At 48.1% G+C, this 15,601-nt stretch overlaps 1 protein-coding gene across 1 annotated transcript in view; it reads left to right on the top strand.

Annotated features, from left to right (window-relative positions):
- Positions 1 to 709: 709 nt before the first annotated feature.
- Positions 710 to 15,601, top strand: part of BTBD11 (BTB domain containing 11) — a 180,280-nt gene continuing 165,388 nt past the window's right edge. Inside the window, 1 exon segment of the mRNA XM_030453252.1 lies at positions 710 to 1,843. Within this exon segment, the coding sequence (XP_030309112.1) occupies positions 862 to 1,843 (982 nt within the window). The 5' untranslated portion in view covers positions 710 to 861.

Here is a 15,601-nt window from a genome sequence, read left to right as displayed (position 1 = left end):
ACCAGCGAGGGGTAGAGCAGGACTCCTGATTATGTGCCTGAATCAGAAAGGAGGTGGCAGTTTTAACAGAGCCGCCTCACACCTTGCCGTTTCCAGCCGGGAGGGACAGAGGAGGCTGTGTGTGGGGACACAGGTGGCCGGTCCCCCTCCCCGAGCTCTGCTACTGGGCCGACTCTTCAATTTCTCTTGGGGACGAGACGGCGGGGTCCTGCCTGCGCGTGGGATGCGGGCACAGAGCGAGCCCGTCACACACGGCACCGGGTCTCGCCGGAGACAACGGTGGAAAGGCAGGGGATCAGCACCCGAGTGGACCGGTACCGGTACCAAGCATCCGCCCGCCCCTGCCTGCGCGGCTCCGCGCCCCGCGGAGGCGATAGGAGGTGCCGCAAGGCACCGCCCCATTGGCCTCCGGGTGCGCTGCTTTGCATGTCCCCTCCCTCCGCGCCACCTCATTGGTGGAGCGCTAAGGCTGCTTTGCATGTCTCCGCCCCCCGCGCAGTCCCATTGGTTGCGAGCCGGGGTTGTTTTGCATATTCCCGCCCCCTCCCCCCCTTCCGCGCCGCCCGGCCGGCGCGGCGCTGCGGTGCTGTGTCGGACCGGCGGCGCGGCGCAGTGCAGGAGCCGGAGCGGGGCCGTGGGCAGCTGTAGGGCGCGGGCAGCGGCGGCGGCGGCGGCAGCAGCAGCAGCATTAGCAGCAGCATTAGCAGCACCGCTTCGCTGGCGGAGCGGGGCAGCAGCAGGCTGTGGCCAGCGAGGCGAAGGGGCCACCGGCTCTCGCCGTGCTCCCTCTCTGTTCTCCCTACCCTATTCCCGCGAGCCGCTCCCCGCCCGGGTCCCGCGGGTGCAGCATGAAGTGCAGCGATGGCCCGCAGAGGTAAGACGGCGGTGAGGACGCTGGAAGACCTGACGCTGGACTCCGGGTATGGTGGCGCGGCGGACTCGGTGCGCTCCTCCAACTTGTCGCTGTGCTGCTCGGATTCGCACCCCGCGTACCCCTATGGAGGAAGCTGCTGGCCGCACCTAACTGACTCCATGCACAGTCGGCACAACAGCTTCGACACCGTCAACACCGTCCTAGCGGAAGACTCCGAGGTGCTGGACTGCGCGGGGCAGCAGTGCTCCCGGCTCCTGCCCGACCTTGAGGAGGTCCCCTGGAGCCTGGAGGAGGTGGAGGCGCTGCTGCTGCCGCCGCCGCTGCCGCCGCGCCGGGAGCCGCGGGCGCCGGGCTCCGCCAGCCCCGGGAACCGGGATGCGGCGGCGCGGCTCTCGACGCTGGTGAGCCGGGCGCTGGTGCGCATCGCCCGAGAAGCCCAGCGGCTCAGCCTCCGCTTCGCCAAGTGCACCAAACACGAGGTGCGGAGCGCCATGGAGATCGTCCTGGGCTGGACGCTGGCGGCCCGCTGCACGGCTGCTGCCCTGGGCGCCCTCTCCCTCTACAACATGAGCAGCAGCGGCGGCGACCGCTTCAGCCGCGGCAAGTCGGCGCGGTGCGGGCTGGCCTTCTCCGTGGGCAAGTTCTACCGCTGGATGGTGGACAGCCGCGTGGCCCTGCGCATCCACGAGCACGCCGCCATCTACCTCACGGCCGGCACCGAGTGCCTCTTCCGCGACATCCACGCCCGGGTACTGGCCGGCCCCGCCGCCCCGCTCCCACCGCCCGGCCGACCCCCAGCAGCCGCCGGTGCCGCCGGCGCCACCTCCGCCCCGGCCGAGAAAGAGAAGGAGGGCAACGAGGCGCCCCGCTTCACCCTGGAAGCGCTGGAACAGACGGTCAACAACGACCCCGAGCTCTGGGGTTTGCTGCAGCCCTACCAGCACCTCATCTGCGGCAAGAACGCCAGCGGTGAGTGCAGTGGGGGGGCGGGACCGGGCGCCGCCGACCACCTGTTGCTCCGGGGCGGGACACCCCCGTCCTCCTTCCTTCCCTCCCTCCCCGTTAAGGGTGGGGCGGGCCAAGACACTGGGGATGTGGGAGGCGGCGGCGGGGCCGGGATGGCCCGGGGCGGGGGGAAGCGCGGCCGGTTTGTCCCTTCCTGGCGGTGCGTGGCCCCTTCAGCGCGGGGTGGGAACTGCCGAGCATCCCTTCACGGCTCTGCCGGGACTGCCTGCGGGTGGTGGGGGGAAGGGGTGTGTGTGGGTGTGTGTGTTTGTGTCTTTAGGGGAAGGGGTGTCGTCGAGGGCTTGGGTGACAGGCATGGTGCAGAGCTTCAGTTTTCCACAGGAAATGGCAGAAGCGCAGCTGAGCGCTCGCAAGCGAGATCAAACTTTGTTACATATGCAGCGGTTTGGCCAGAGATTGCGTGGTTGGCGCTGAAATGCAGTCTTTCTGGACAGATTTCATTCATGTCGCTGCTTGTTTACCCAGCGCTTGACACAGATGCAACACAGTGATGCATCAACTTCCTGGGAATTTTTTTTTCTTTTTTTAAACGAAGAGTCTCATATTTTAAACGAGTTATCAGCGTTAGGTAGAGCAGGATCCCAAAGTTGACGTTTCTTATTTCAGCTCCCTCTGTTTGTCAGGGAAGGGAAAAATGGAACGAGCCGTGTCTCAGGGAAGCCGGGTAGTTTTCTCCTGCCTTCTCCTAAACGTGCACAGGCACATGCAAACACTTTAATGAAACTTTAATATAAAATACCTGTCAAGCTGAGATGCAAATATTGAGGGGGGGGGGGGGGGGGGAAAGGGAACTGGGAGAACAAGGATAACTGGAAGTCTAGATCAGGTCTACAGATAAGCCCTGTTAAGTTTTTATAGCTATGAACGATGTATTACAGCTAATTATCCATTGTGCTAAGACACCTCTCCCATAGAAGGAGGATGCCAAGCAGAAGCAAAAGGAAGGGGCAAATCCCCACTCCCCAGTGCAGCTCCGTTATATTCCTCCAGCAGTTTTATTCCAACGCTGGATGCCTTCCCCAGAGGCTCCACTGAGCCTCCCCTCGAAATGCATCTGCTCCTGGGGGCATGTGTTGCAGGACCCTCACGCTATATTTTAGGTCTGTTTGCAAAGCAGAGCAGGCCTGTCTTCTCCAAGAGTGCCACCAGTGGTTTTATTTTTTCGAGTCCTGGTACTGTGCCTGTAGGTTTCAGATGGCACTGTGTTGCGTTTCTGACATTGCAGCACTGGCTGTGCAGGCTCCTACTGAGCCTTTCATTTTGTTTTGCATCTCTCTCTTAACTCGCTCTGTATCAGCTCGGTGGATTTAAATGAACTTTATTCTGACTCTCGTTTGTCTCCTTTTCTGGGGACAGGATTCAGATTTTTCATCTCCATTTTGTTGTAGCTTTACCTGGCACAAATCTTGATAGTTCAGTCCTGACTCGAGCAAATGGAATTTTTCTAAGACATTCGAATCAGACCCAAGCAAGTTGTCCATTTTGTTTTGCCTCTCTCTCTGTGTGCATTATGATTTCTATGCAAATGAATAATGTGGGGTTTTTTTCTCCTATAACATCTTATAATACATAGTTTGGCATCCTGTTATATACATTTGAAGTTACAGGTGCAAACAGGAGTCAAGCCTTCTTGTGATAAGCCATTTTCTTTTGCTGTTGACATTTATTTAGATTTAATCCAAGGATGTGTTTCATACTCTTAAATACTTTAATGATAACTAAAACAGCCATTATAAACCATTAAACACATCAGCCTGCTTATTCACCAGTGAGATACGCATCTGTTTGTATAGTCCTCACCATTTTGATGTCTGAGCGATCCATGGTTGGTTCCAAATGTTTCCTTCTCAGGCACCTACAAGGTGAGGAAATGATGATTTGATCTACTTGAAACTATTTGGTCAATCTGTGGTATGATGCTAGAACTAGAACTGCTGGAAGCTACATCTCTGTATAGTGGTGTAGCCACAAGTTCATCCTTTGTACTTGGTACTTGAAATGCTGTGATAAAGCAACTTAATAGCTAGCAGACGTCTCGCATCTCTCAGCATCACTCTGGTAGGAGAGATGGGTCTTGTACTCTGTAGGTTTGATAAACCATGGTACCATTCCCAGCAGGGTGGCATGTGGCTACACAGGCACTGAAATTGGTGGATTTAATCCATCAGATGTGGATGAGAAGCAGTGGCTGCATCTTTTCTAAGGAGTACCATGGCCAATATGATTTTGAGTGAAGCAGTGAAAAGAAAGCAGTGCAAAACCAAACCTCCTAGCAGTACCTTTTCTGCAGGCAGTTTTTCTGGCAGGTAAATGTCAAACCTTTAAAAATTTTCCGGGCTGGATTCAACAGTTTAAATTCCATCTGGAAAGTGAAACAGGCAACACATGAAGATCATGGGATAGAAGTACATGAGGAACATGAGTTTGTGCGTGATGTAGTCTGAAATTGCTCTATTATAGCTTGGGGTTTTGTGGAAGATGATCTGAGGATCTGCAAAACACAAACCAGCCTTTCAGGGCATCCCTGTCAGCTGTGCAGTGTTTAGTGGTTTCAGCTGAGGTTTTTTAGCCTGGTATCATACCCATTCATCTTGGAAGCTACTGAATAAGATCAGTACTGCAAGATAACCTTATCCTTCCTATAAATGATGGTCATTCACCTTCAGACAAAGAAGATGCTTGAGACAGTGCTTCAGCCTGCTAGGCTTGTCTCGGGTATGTCTGGCCTGAGCTCAGACAGCTGCCTCAACAGGAGCCCTGCTCTCCCAACAGCTGCCTGCTCACTCCTCCTGTGGGGCTGAAGGCATATGGATGGAAGTGGTAGCCCATCATCATGCATTGCAGGCCACATCTCCTTCATAAGCCTTTTGACAACCTCTTGTGTGATATGGGATGACAAAGAAGAAGCAGGCAGTAGTGTCAGGAACAAGCCACCGGAGTACGTCAGCAGCTGCTGGCATCTTGGCTGAGCTTACCCCAGTTGCTGTATCAGAAAGAATAGACTTAAAAAAGCACTCTAAGGTAGTAATTATTTCCCCCCCTCCCCCCCCCCCCCCAACCCCTCTGCACAACCAGAATTTTAATGTCATGGTTGAATGAAAATTAAAAACTTTACGCCTGGGATTTCATCGGCACTCAAATGTTTCAATTAGAAGCTCCATTTGAACAGCACTGTACACATTTTACATACTATAACAGTCGCACAGAGTGTTATTTCCCTTGAAATAGTGGGAGCAAAATATTGTGTACTGAATGAAAGGCAGTTAAATCTGGCACCTTTGTGGTTTGTGTTATATTATTTTAGTTTCTTTATTGCTCATCAAACCGCTACTTTTAAGGCAGAGCCGAGAGATGCTTTGAGATCACTGGGAAGTTTCCTCAGGTCTTGGATCCAGTGCAAATCTTAGGAGTAAGTCCATGTATTTCATTTTCACAGTGGGTGCTTGGATGCTAGGTCCAAGTAGCTCAAAGTCACCTACAGTGTGTTATAAAGGTCCTCTTAGACCAGATGCAAGGATGGTATTAGACAACGCTTGAATTAATACAGAGTTTAGAAAATGTGTTTTTTCTGTTTTTGCCTTGTGGATCTCCTTGTTTTGTGTTGGAGGACTCATGGTGGGCAGGGCAGAGGCCCCAAGAGACACAGCCAGGGAGCCAGGGATCATGGGGAGAAGGTTTCTTGGGCAGCCAGGGTGCACAACTTGGCCTGGTTTGTTTGTGTACAGCTACTAAAAATATTTATTTGGAACACAACTGCATCCCTGTTTTTTTTCATATTGTTAATATTTCTTAGAGAGGGAGACACAATAACTAAGAATAAACCCAGGATTAGATCAGGCTTGGCTGATGTGTCAGCTAACCTTGGTGTAACCTCAGACTCTTCTAATCCAGAAGAAGTAGAAGGACTTCAAGCAAACGCACAATACAAATCTGTTAGCACAGCTTAACCAAATAATTTAATGCTTTAAAGTTCTGAAACATATGTATGTAAATGTGTGTGTATATAGACACCATTCCCTTCCTCTACTGGTGAGCATACTGCTATCTATTTCTTCTCTGCTTTCTGTTGTAATTAAACTATTCAAAATCCTTTTGTGGCTTTAGGGGCCCTTAAGAATCAATCTAGAACTTGAGCTGGGATGAAGGAGGGTGTAGCCAGGTGGGGGTTGGCCTCTTTTGCCAGACGACTTTCAACAAGACAAGAGGGCATGGTCTTAAGTTGTGCCAGGGGAAGTTTAGGTTGGATATTAGAAAGAATTTCTTTACGGAGAGGGTGATCAGGCATTGGAATGGGCTGCCCAGGGAAGTAGTGGATTCTCCATCCCTGGAGATATTTAAAAAGAGACTGGATGTGGCACTCAGTGCCATGGTCTGGTAACCGCAGCAGTAGTGGTTCAAGGGTTGGACTTGATGATCTCTGAGGTCCCTTCTAACCCAGCCAATTCTATGATTCTATGAAATGGAATTTCATACCTCTTTCCTTGGCACTTCTTTACTGCAGTTTCAAGAACCTTTTTTTTGCCCCCTCATTATATTTCAATCTTAATTGTTCCTTAGTAAAAAAAATTGAATTGGAATACAGTTTGAAACTTCTTGCGTGCTCCTGTATTTTATACTTCGGGGTCTTGGCTATTATGTTTTTGCCATCAGCTTCTGGGCACTTGCCCAGAGGTTGACGTCAGAATGTGTATTTTATGTGTATTTTATTATGTGTATATAATTTTGTGTATTTTTCTTTCATTTTCTTACCTGACAACCTCCTCAGCAAACTTCCACAGCCCCTCTGAAGAAGTTTTGTACCTATTTGTACCCTTTCTGTATGGGAGGTAGAGTCCCATGCCTACAGGGCTGAAGGTTGTGCCTGGTGGTGACTTGTGGCCACCGAGACTGTTGGGAATTGGGATGGCACTGGGAAAACTATGTTCCTTTCCTGGAGGGAGGTGCATTGCTTGAACACCCAGTGTGGGCAGGAGCAGGACAGACAGACACTCAGCATGTGTGCTCATCGCAGAATTCCACTGCCTTGTGAGGGCTGAGGAGGAGCAATGGTGGGACTGGGAAGTAGAGACCCAGTCTGATATTTCTGTTTGACTGGCTGCTGAAGGTTTGTTTGCCCCTGGACACTTTTATTCTTATAATTTGCTTCAGTTATGAGTATAAGGTAAAAAAAAAGAATAAAAATCCCAGAAATGGTTACATCAGAAACACCCATAATAATAAAGATGATGTATGTCAGTATGTATATTCCCTTTATCATATTCGAAAGTACCTTAATAACAGTTATAGCCATGTCTGGGGAGGGCTTCAGCCTTATGACTTAGTTTCTGATGTAAATGAGGCTTTAGATTTATGATTGGGAAAAATTGCTGTATATACAAGGGGTGCGTTAGGGGAACAACAGCGTAATTTTTAGCAGGATGTTTGGTTCCTGGACTTTTTTGCTGAATGGTGACAAGCTTTACCTCATCTTTCAGCCTTCCTGTGAGCTGGTGACACAAGGGGAAGGTGAGCACTGGCAACAACTTATCACCTTTCCCTAATGCTGCTGCAAATACTTTCTCTTCTGTCACTGCCCAGAGTTATTTTGAGTGAAAAGACACCATCACTTTGTGTGTTTGCCTTTGTGCAGTGCATATCAAACCAATCTGCCAGTTACCCATCAGGTATTTTCTTGTAGTCCCAGGATAAATTACCCAGGGGTGCACCAGCTAGGAACTTGTAAAGCCTGAGCCTTTTTCACCCTTGTCCTGGTCAGGGACGTGATTCTCCTGTCCAAGAAGCTAGAGGAAAGCTTTAGCATCTTCCTCTCCCCACCTTGCCCCCAGTGAAGGTGTGAAAAGAGAAAGCAGCACTTGATTAGATGACACCAGGGGAGAAGAGCTGTTTCCTGGAGTGTATGGGTGCTGGGAATTAAATCCTCTGCCCAGAGTAATATTCCTGTGACCAATGTGTAGTGCAAAAAGAGCGGGGGCCTCCTTTCAGACAGCTTGCTGAAACTAGCAACTTCCATCCAAAAATAGCTCTGTTGCTGGCCCAGTGGAGACTGTTCAGAAAGCACCAGGAGGGGATGGTTGGGGTTTGTTCATCAGCAGGATGCTCTCTTCCTGCAGGGATCATGAGCAGCAGTGCTGCCACTGTTTGTGTCCCTGAGCAGGTCTGGCTCTCTTTGCCCTCATAGAGACCAAGACAGCTGCTTGGAGTCCTGAAGGCTGCTCCTGTTATCTCCTTTTAACACCAGGTGTTAGCATTAACTGCTGAGAAGTGCAGCTAGTGGTTGCTTGGCATTTTGAGCTGATTTTTTCATTTTGAGCTGATTTTTTTTCAGTGCTGTTGCCTCCAAAATCTCCTGCATGATCTTCACAGTGTGCATGGGTGCCTCCTCACTTTGCCTGTCTCCCTTCAGACTTTGCTGGTGCTTCTTTTGGTCTTCCAGGCTGGGCCATCATGTCTAGCCCTTGCAGTGATGCTGTCCTGCTTGTCCCTCCATCCCACTGCTCCTGCCCCTGGCTCTGTCTACTGAGTGTTCTCCTTTGCCCCAAGTGTAGCAGGTTTCAGAAGGGTGTAAGGAAAAGTAGGGTCTTTTTCATTTCCATTGCTCTTTTCCTTCTCTTCCTCACCAAAAGCAATTTACTGCACCGTCTCTTTGTATATCTGTAATTATAGTTGTTATGCACCTGATAAGTATCTTAAAGATTTTAAAAGACATAAAGATGGCATTAAAATTACCCCAGAGATTGCACAGTCAGCTTAACCTGTAGATACTTTGCCAGAGTATTGAGCAGCCTGGAAAAAATGCAGACATTATAGAAGACTCAGCCAAGTCTCAAAAGTGGCTCTCGATCTGTCCTTGGTTTCAGGGATTTCCTATGACAAAGAATTTCTCTCGGTGGGCTCAGCGTGAGCACATCTGTCTGCCAAGGTGTAAGCTTCCTGTTTTCCCAGAAGGTAATAAAGCAATCCTGCTGTTGTAGGCTCTGAGGAGATATAATGTGGTGGTCACTCACTCCTCTTGCTTTCCATAAAGCTAAATCTTCTGTAAAAACAGAAGAGAAGAGGCCACTGATCAGGTGAAGTGAGTCAGTGAAAAGGCAGCTGTAGTCTCATTTTGATGGCAGGAGTGAGGAATATGTTTCTGGGAGCAGCTCAAGAAGCCATCCTCGGTGTGGATCAGTTGAGCAGCACGGATGGGGCACAGGCACTTACCTGTGTCTCACTGAGGCTGCAGAGGCTTGTCTCACTTCTTTTAATTAATTTAACCTCCTACTGAACTGATGCTTTTGAATCATCACACTCCCTCACCAGGCAGTTTATGGGTGAGGAAGAAGGCACACAGCATGGCTTATGGGGTGTGACCATTTTCTTGGGCTCTGTTCAAGCGATGCCTGTCATCTTGAAGGTATTTTGTTCTCTTGTTTGATTTCTGTGCTTGGTTCATAGTAAAAATACCATTTTTTTTTTGTGTAATTGTTCCTGGAAACAACCCAGGAGGTTTTATAGTATGGTCCTGTAAAAGGGCTGTTGGCATCCTGAGGTAAATACATGGACCAGCTTGGGGGGCCAAGAAGGTGCTTGGGACACTTGCAGTTTCTTCTGGCAAGTAGAAGAAAATAGCTTTGCCTTGCTTTAGAGTTTAAGTGTACTTAATAGTGGATTTTAATAACAGAAAGAATATTAGACCACTTGTACCAGCAGGCTTCAGGACAGGCGATGGCCCCTGCTGAACCAAGCTGACAAAGGCAGGTAAGGGAGGCAGGACTTGTTCACCCCTGTTGGTTCAAGGCCATTTAAAAGCACTGTGTTGAATAGTATCTTGTACAAAAATTTTGGGCCAGATTCTGGTCCTGATGTGTCTCACACAGACCTAGTTAAAATGTGTGTGGTGGTGCATGGCTTGGCTGTCATCGGTGAGCATCACACTTGGTTCCTTGGTGGGAACTTCACTAGAGTGACACTTTGGAGCTGGGCTCTTCCCACCCTTGTGCTTAAGGCAGTCAAGGACGTGGATGTTGTAGGTACTGTTTGTGAATTATATGGCAGCAGAGAAGAGGTTTAAGCTCTTTTTTCCTGGAACTGGCAGGTGGCTGAAAGTGAAAGTGCAGGGAGGGGATCAGTGCTGGAGGATGTGTGGGAGGCAGGATGCTTGCCAGGAGATAGAAGCCCATGGAGGCGTTGCAGCTGAGCTGGGAGGGACAGGTAATACCTTTGGGTCAGCAAGTTCACAGCCTGCTCCCAGAGCCCTTACATGGATAGATCTCATCCATGGGAACAGCTCAGGGGCTTCGTGTGGCTGTAAAGGTCTCAGGATAGGCTTGTGAGTGAGCAGGCGAACCCCCAAGAAGCTTAAAGAGGTTTGTTCAAGGACTGGATCTCTGTCCTTGAGTGCTGTGGAGTAGCACCTGGATCTGTGAGGGTCTGAGGCTTTAAAATTAATAAGACCAGCCTGCTTTTAAATTGCACTACTTTGAAATATTGCTCCCATGTCGGGGGAGTGAACAGGGCTGGGGTTGTAGCAGAGGTATGGTGAATGTATTTGCGTTTTCAGGGCGGTCAAATAATTGGAGGAAACTTTGCATCCTGCAGTGTTTTGCAGTTTTTCTGGCCCCATGATAGTCCTGAATAAACACGGCTGGTCTGTAGTGCTTTTGCTTATATATTGTGTTTGGCTGTGAATGAGGAGCTAAAGTTGGGAAAGGTTGGCTTTTCCTTGCAGAGGGCTGAGGAAGCCTTGCAAACCCCTCTCTGGGATGTTATCCAGCAGGGGTTTGGAAACAGAGGTTGTGAGGCTGTGGGCTGTATCCATTCCTCAGGCTGCAGGCCCTTTGTCCCCAGGGTGAAGCATCTTTGCTTCTCCATCATCTCAAAGCAGAGGATATGGCTGGTAGAAGGCAAACTGCCACCATCAAGGTGGGCCAGATGCAACAGGAACTTACACTGGATTCCCAGCCTTTTGGTAGGAATTGCTGCAAACAGAAAGGAAAGAGATGTCAGAGGCTGGAGTCATTTTTGGTACTCGCTGAAATGCTTTTGGTTGAGGATGATAAGAAGAGGGTGGTTTTTTTGTTTTGGTTTGGTTTGATAATACAGGGACATTCTTTCACATGCCAGTATAACACAGATAATAGTTTCAACTGATTCATTCACTGTAAGTGTGGATTGGTAGATTGTTTTGGGGGTCAGAAAACTCTAATTAAAAAAAAAAAATTGTTGTGCTACTGGTGCTATTTCACTTCTCTGGCATACATTTTTTGTGTGATACACTTTGTCTTCCAAAGGTATTGCTAAACCAAATCCTGTTGTCCTTACCTGGTTTCTGTAATAAGGAGAACCACTCAAACACCAGGACGAGGCTTGTTAACAAATTAAAGTAATTCTTGAGTCAAAGCTGTTGGCCCAGATTTGGTTTTGCTAACTAACTGACAATCAATATCATTACCTTGCTGCAGATACTTATTTAAAATTTGAATGGAATTTTTTTTACTGATTCACAGTGTTCAGCTTAAAGACAGCAAAGTGAACACTGCTCAGTGCAGTCTGTAAGCCCTTGTGTTAACTATAACTAGCCTATTTCCACTGGCCCACATAAGAAAAACCCTAAAAATAGTCCAGCAGTGTATGTTTTCAAAAGTAAATTAGGTTTTAAAAATAAGAGCTTCGGTTTAATTATCTGGCATACTCTCAGTAAGTAGAAGGGCTTTCAAAATACGCAATTCCTGGGACATGGAAAAAAACCCCAACCCCAAACAAACCACCATTCCATAGTTAGGACCTGCTGTTGCTTTGCTGTTGTGCCATACCTGTTAACTAGTTCTTCATTATACCACTGTGCTCACAAAAACATTGCCTTGTCCATCAAATGGTTTTGGATAGTGAAAAACATTTTGCAGGCTGAGTGAAATGCAGGGCCAGACAGCAGAAATGAGCGGGTTATTTTTCATTAAAAATTCCCACCTGTGTGAATGCATATAATGCCTTACCTTCCATCTTGGAGAGCATGTATGGTGAAGTGCAGGTAAGGCAAGCAGGAGTAATTTCAAGTATTTTGCAGATTTATATGTAGGAATGAGATAAACATCCATCTAATGCAGTAGGTGCTGAACTTACGCAGCAATGTTCTTGCAGCCAGAAGCTGGGAACCAAGGTAGCTAAGTCAGTGATGCTGTCTGTCTGACCTACATCAGCACTTAAACTGTGGTGGCTGAATGCTTCTAAACCAAGATTTTTTTATAAGGACACCAGGGTGATGAGAGCCATCAAACCACCAGAGCAGATGGGGATACTGATCTCTGCTGGCTCTGCCTCCTGCCCCCTGCCCAGCGGTGTCACAGGGGGAGAGGAGGGCTGGAGGTGGAGCTTGAGGTTGCAGAGAGACTCAGCAGTTATCGGATGGGTGGGGAAACACCGCCTTATCGGGGCTGGTGAGGTTCTATCGAGACACCTCTAATTACAGACTGCGTTGGTGTGAGGCAGGAGCCAATGAGTCACAAAGAGTTTTCTAAGGTTTTAGGCTGGCCTTGGATGCTCAGGTGTTGGCCACTCTCTCAGGTGACTTCTCTTTCATTCAGAGCGAGGAGGCACAGCTCTGGCAGGGTTTTCTTTTATAAGGAATCCTGCCACCTCTATCACAACCTTTGTCACCTTGAGATGAGGTGGCTCTGGTTTGCCCAACCTAGGGCTATGCTTTGGGACTCCCTGGGAGTTTACCTGGAACGCTGCTGACTGCTTAATAGCTGCTTCTCATGCAAACCGTGCAAACACACCCAAACTGCAAAACTGGCTACAAAGCTTGTTGCTGAGCAGAGTTAAACCTGTACTGTCAAAAGGAGCTGCAGGGCCCATGGGCAGCTTGTGCAATCTGTGTTGCATACTGCTGCTGAGACATCCCTGGCTGGAGTGAGAAGGTGTTGTGGGCACAGTGGGATTTTTAGGTTTGGGATTCACACCTATCAGTGGTCTGGTAGGCTCTGAGCTGGGAAAAAAAAACCCATCTTTTTTGGAGGTAAGGATGGCATTTAAGGGAAGGACATCACTGGGACAGGTTCTGATCTTGTGAAGGTCCTCAGTGCTGCTAGCATTACACTGACACAGTGAAATAGTTGTGACCCTTTTAACAAACACGAGTGCTGGCCGTGGCATAAAGAAAAATTAGAACAATTTGGCACCCCCATAAAACATCCTTTGGGCCTGGAGTAATTAGTTCACTTCCAGTAGCCTAATTTCTAGAAAGATTAAGAATAGGGCAAACATCAGAAAAGATAATAAAAGTTGGATGACCCAGGGGGGATATTTCAGTGCACCAATAGTCAACTGGAGTGGCATTATTTGGTCCAGAAAGAAGTCACCTGGGAGGAACTGTGGTTGCACTGAGCAGGAGAGTGAGTGGCAAAGCAGAAATTGATCAGCTGCTTAATTTCTTTTGCAGAGCTCCAAGATGCAAGAAGATTAAATGAAACTGAAAGAAAGTAAATTTAAGATAGCTCTAAAGAGCCCTCTCCTTTCAGCAAATTACTGGGGGTTTATAGAGCTGAATACTGCAGGGAGTGACTGGGTAGCAATTTGTTGGGGTTATGCACATGAAGGAGAATGTTTCTAAGGATTATAGTAATACTATGTCTTATATTAATAAATGCAGAGGAAGTGTTGTTTCATGTTTTAGCCCATCTGTCTCTTGGACAGCCTTCCCAGGCATTGCACAAGACATGGCAGGAGTTCCTGACCTTCCTCTGTGCTTCAGAACCATTCGCTGCTGACTGGATGCTCTGCAAACACAGGCTTCTTCCTGCAGTATTGTTCACATGAATAAACTTTATTTGTTTCAGTAGCTCCATGAATGAGTAAGAGCCTCAGGACTGAATGATCTGCCGTTCTGAGCTCATTTCGTGGTAACTTCTCTACATTTTCTTCTGTGGTTTTGACATGGGTAAGTCTTCCCTGCCTTTCGCAAGTGCTCTCTAAGCTAGGAGTGGAAACTGGCTAGATTCAGCTGCTTTTTCTGACACCCCCCCCTAACTTCAAAGAACTTCAGTATTTGCGTAAGTGGCTCACTAATTTACTGTGTTCTGGCTTAATCTCTCTTGAATGCCTTTCTGAAAATAGTCTGTCCAGTCGAGGTAAAAATATTCACTGTCAAAGCAGAGTATTCAGAAATAGCTCTAGTTTTGACTTGGATCAAATAGAAACCCAGTCATTTGCATTTGATTAAGGACAGGTGATTAACTTCTTGCACAGCTGTTTTTTAGCTTGTTCACTGGAATTTTTGACCTACTGGGGAAAAGTAGCAACCAGACAAAAAAACCCAAAACAACCAACCCTCACTAAATTTGGCATCACTGCCATGATGCCATGAACTTTGTGTCCAGTGGGAAGAAGGATGCTAAGCACAGCTTCATTACACTGGGCTGTCGCATCAATAATGTAGTAGCATAATGTCTTGGAGGGAAAATAATGGGCTCTAATGGTGCAAGCAGTGTGTTTACTGATACTGTAGCACAATTAATTGTGGTTTTCTTGGAATTATATGCTACAAACAGTTTCTGTTAAAAGTGGATGTAGAGCGTTTGAGCTTAACCCCTTCACTACAAGGAGACCAGTAGCCTTACCCTATTCCCTTGGGATGAGCCTCAGAAAAATAAAAATGAGGCTCATTAATTGAAAATTATTGGAGGGGGTTTCTCTGTTCATCTTCTAGCACCATTCAGGAGGCCTGTGCTCTGCTTTCACAAGCCTGTGCTTTGTGCTCCTCTGGTAACTGGGGACTGACTGGGGGGAGAAGTACCGTGGAAGGGCTGTGGACTTCCAGGCTTTGCCCCGAAGTCTTTGTGGGACTGTCAGTAATGAAACTGAGGTCATGGTGGAGGTTTATTATCCATCTAACACCACTGGAATTGTTTGGGAGGCTGATGGTGGTAGCCTGAGCACAGTACTGTCTGGGAAGGGTTTCATTTCATTGAGAAGGGCACGTGGCTCATGTTAGGCCCTTGTGTGGTACCCAAGCATGGCAGAGGAAGGAGGCCCTGGGGATGGGCTTCTGAGTCAGCGAGTAGAGTCCATACTTTATTCAGTTGTTGTTTACTTTATTTATTATTGTGGCCAAATCCCAGGGGTGGAGGAGTGTGGGGAGGGCTTTGTGTTTGTGTTGGGTTGATAAAAGCTTTTCCTGTCTTTGTGTTTCACATTCAGCACTCTTTTGTCACTTTTCCAGTGCTCAGCAAAGGTTCAGCTTGCAACCATCCTTCCCCACCATGGGGGAAAATGGTATAGTCTTTCCTAGATCTTTTGCTTCCAAAACACTTGCAGAAGCACAGATGTCAGTGGCTGTCCCTTGTGTCTGAGCCCTTGGTCAGAGTTAGTTGAAATCTACCCATGAGCTGGAAGGTAGCTGGGGTCTGTGGAGGGATGGGCAGGCACATGCAGCCATGTAAATATCATTTTTCTGGAAACTAGGTAGGAAATGCAGCTTCCCATTTTGCAGGGATTTTGAGAAATGGTCTTCATGTGCTCATTCATCTTTCTGGTAAACTCATGCTCATGTCACAGAAAGAGACAGGAACTGCAGCTTGAAGTCCAACATGGTGGTTTATAGGCATCCCCTAGGGATGTTTTTGGCAGGCAAAGCTCTCACTGCTTTTTTATTGGTGGGCTTCAAGATGTGTCCTGCTTTCTTTTCTATGTATTATTGAGAGGGGGAGGTAAAGTATAGGAGGG

This window comes from Calypte anna, chromosome 1 (assembly GCF_003957555.1).
Source record: "Calypte anna isolate BGI_N300 chromosome 1, bCalAnn1_v1.p, whole genome shotgun sequence".
Taxonomy (NCBI): Eukaryota; Metazoa; Chordata; class Aves; order Apodiformes; family Trochilidae; genus Calypte; species Calypte anna.
Note: the sequence above shows the minus strand (reverse complement) of the source record. Positions and strands in the feature narration are given on the sequence as shown.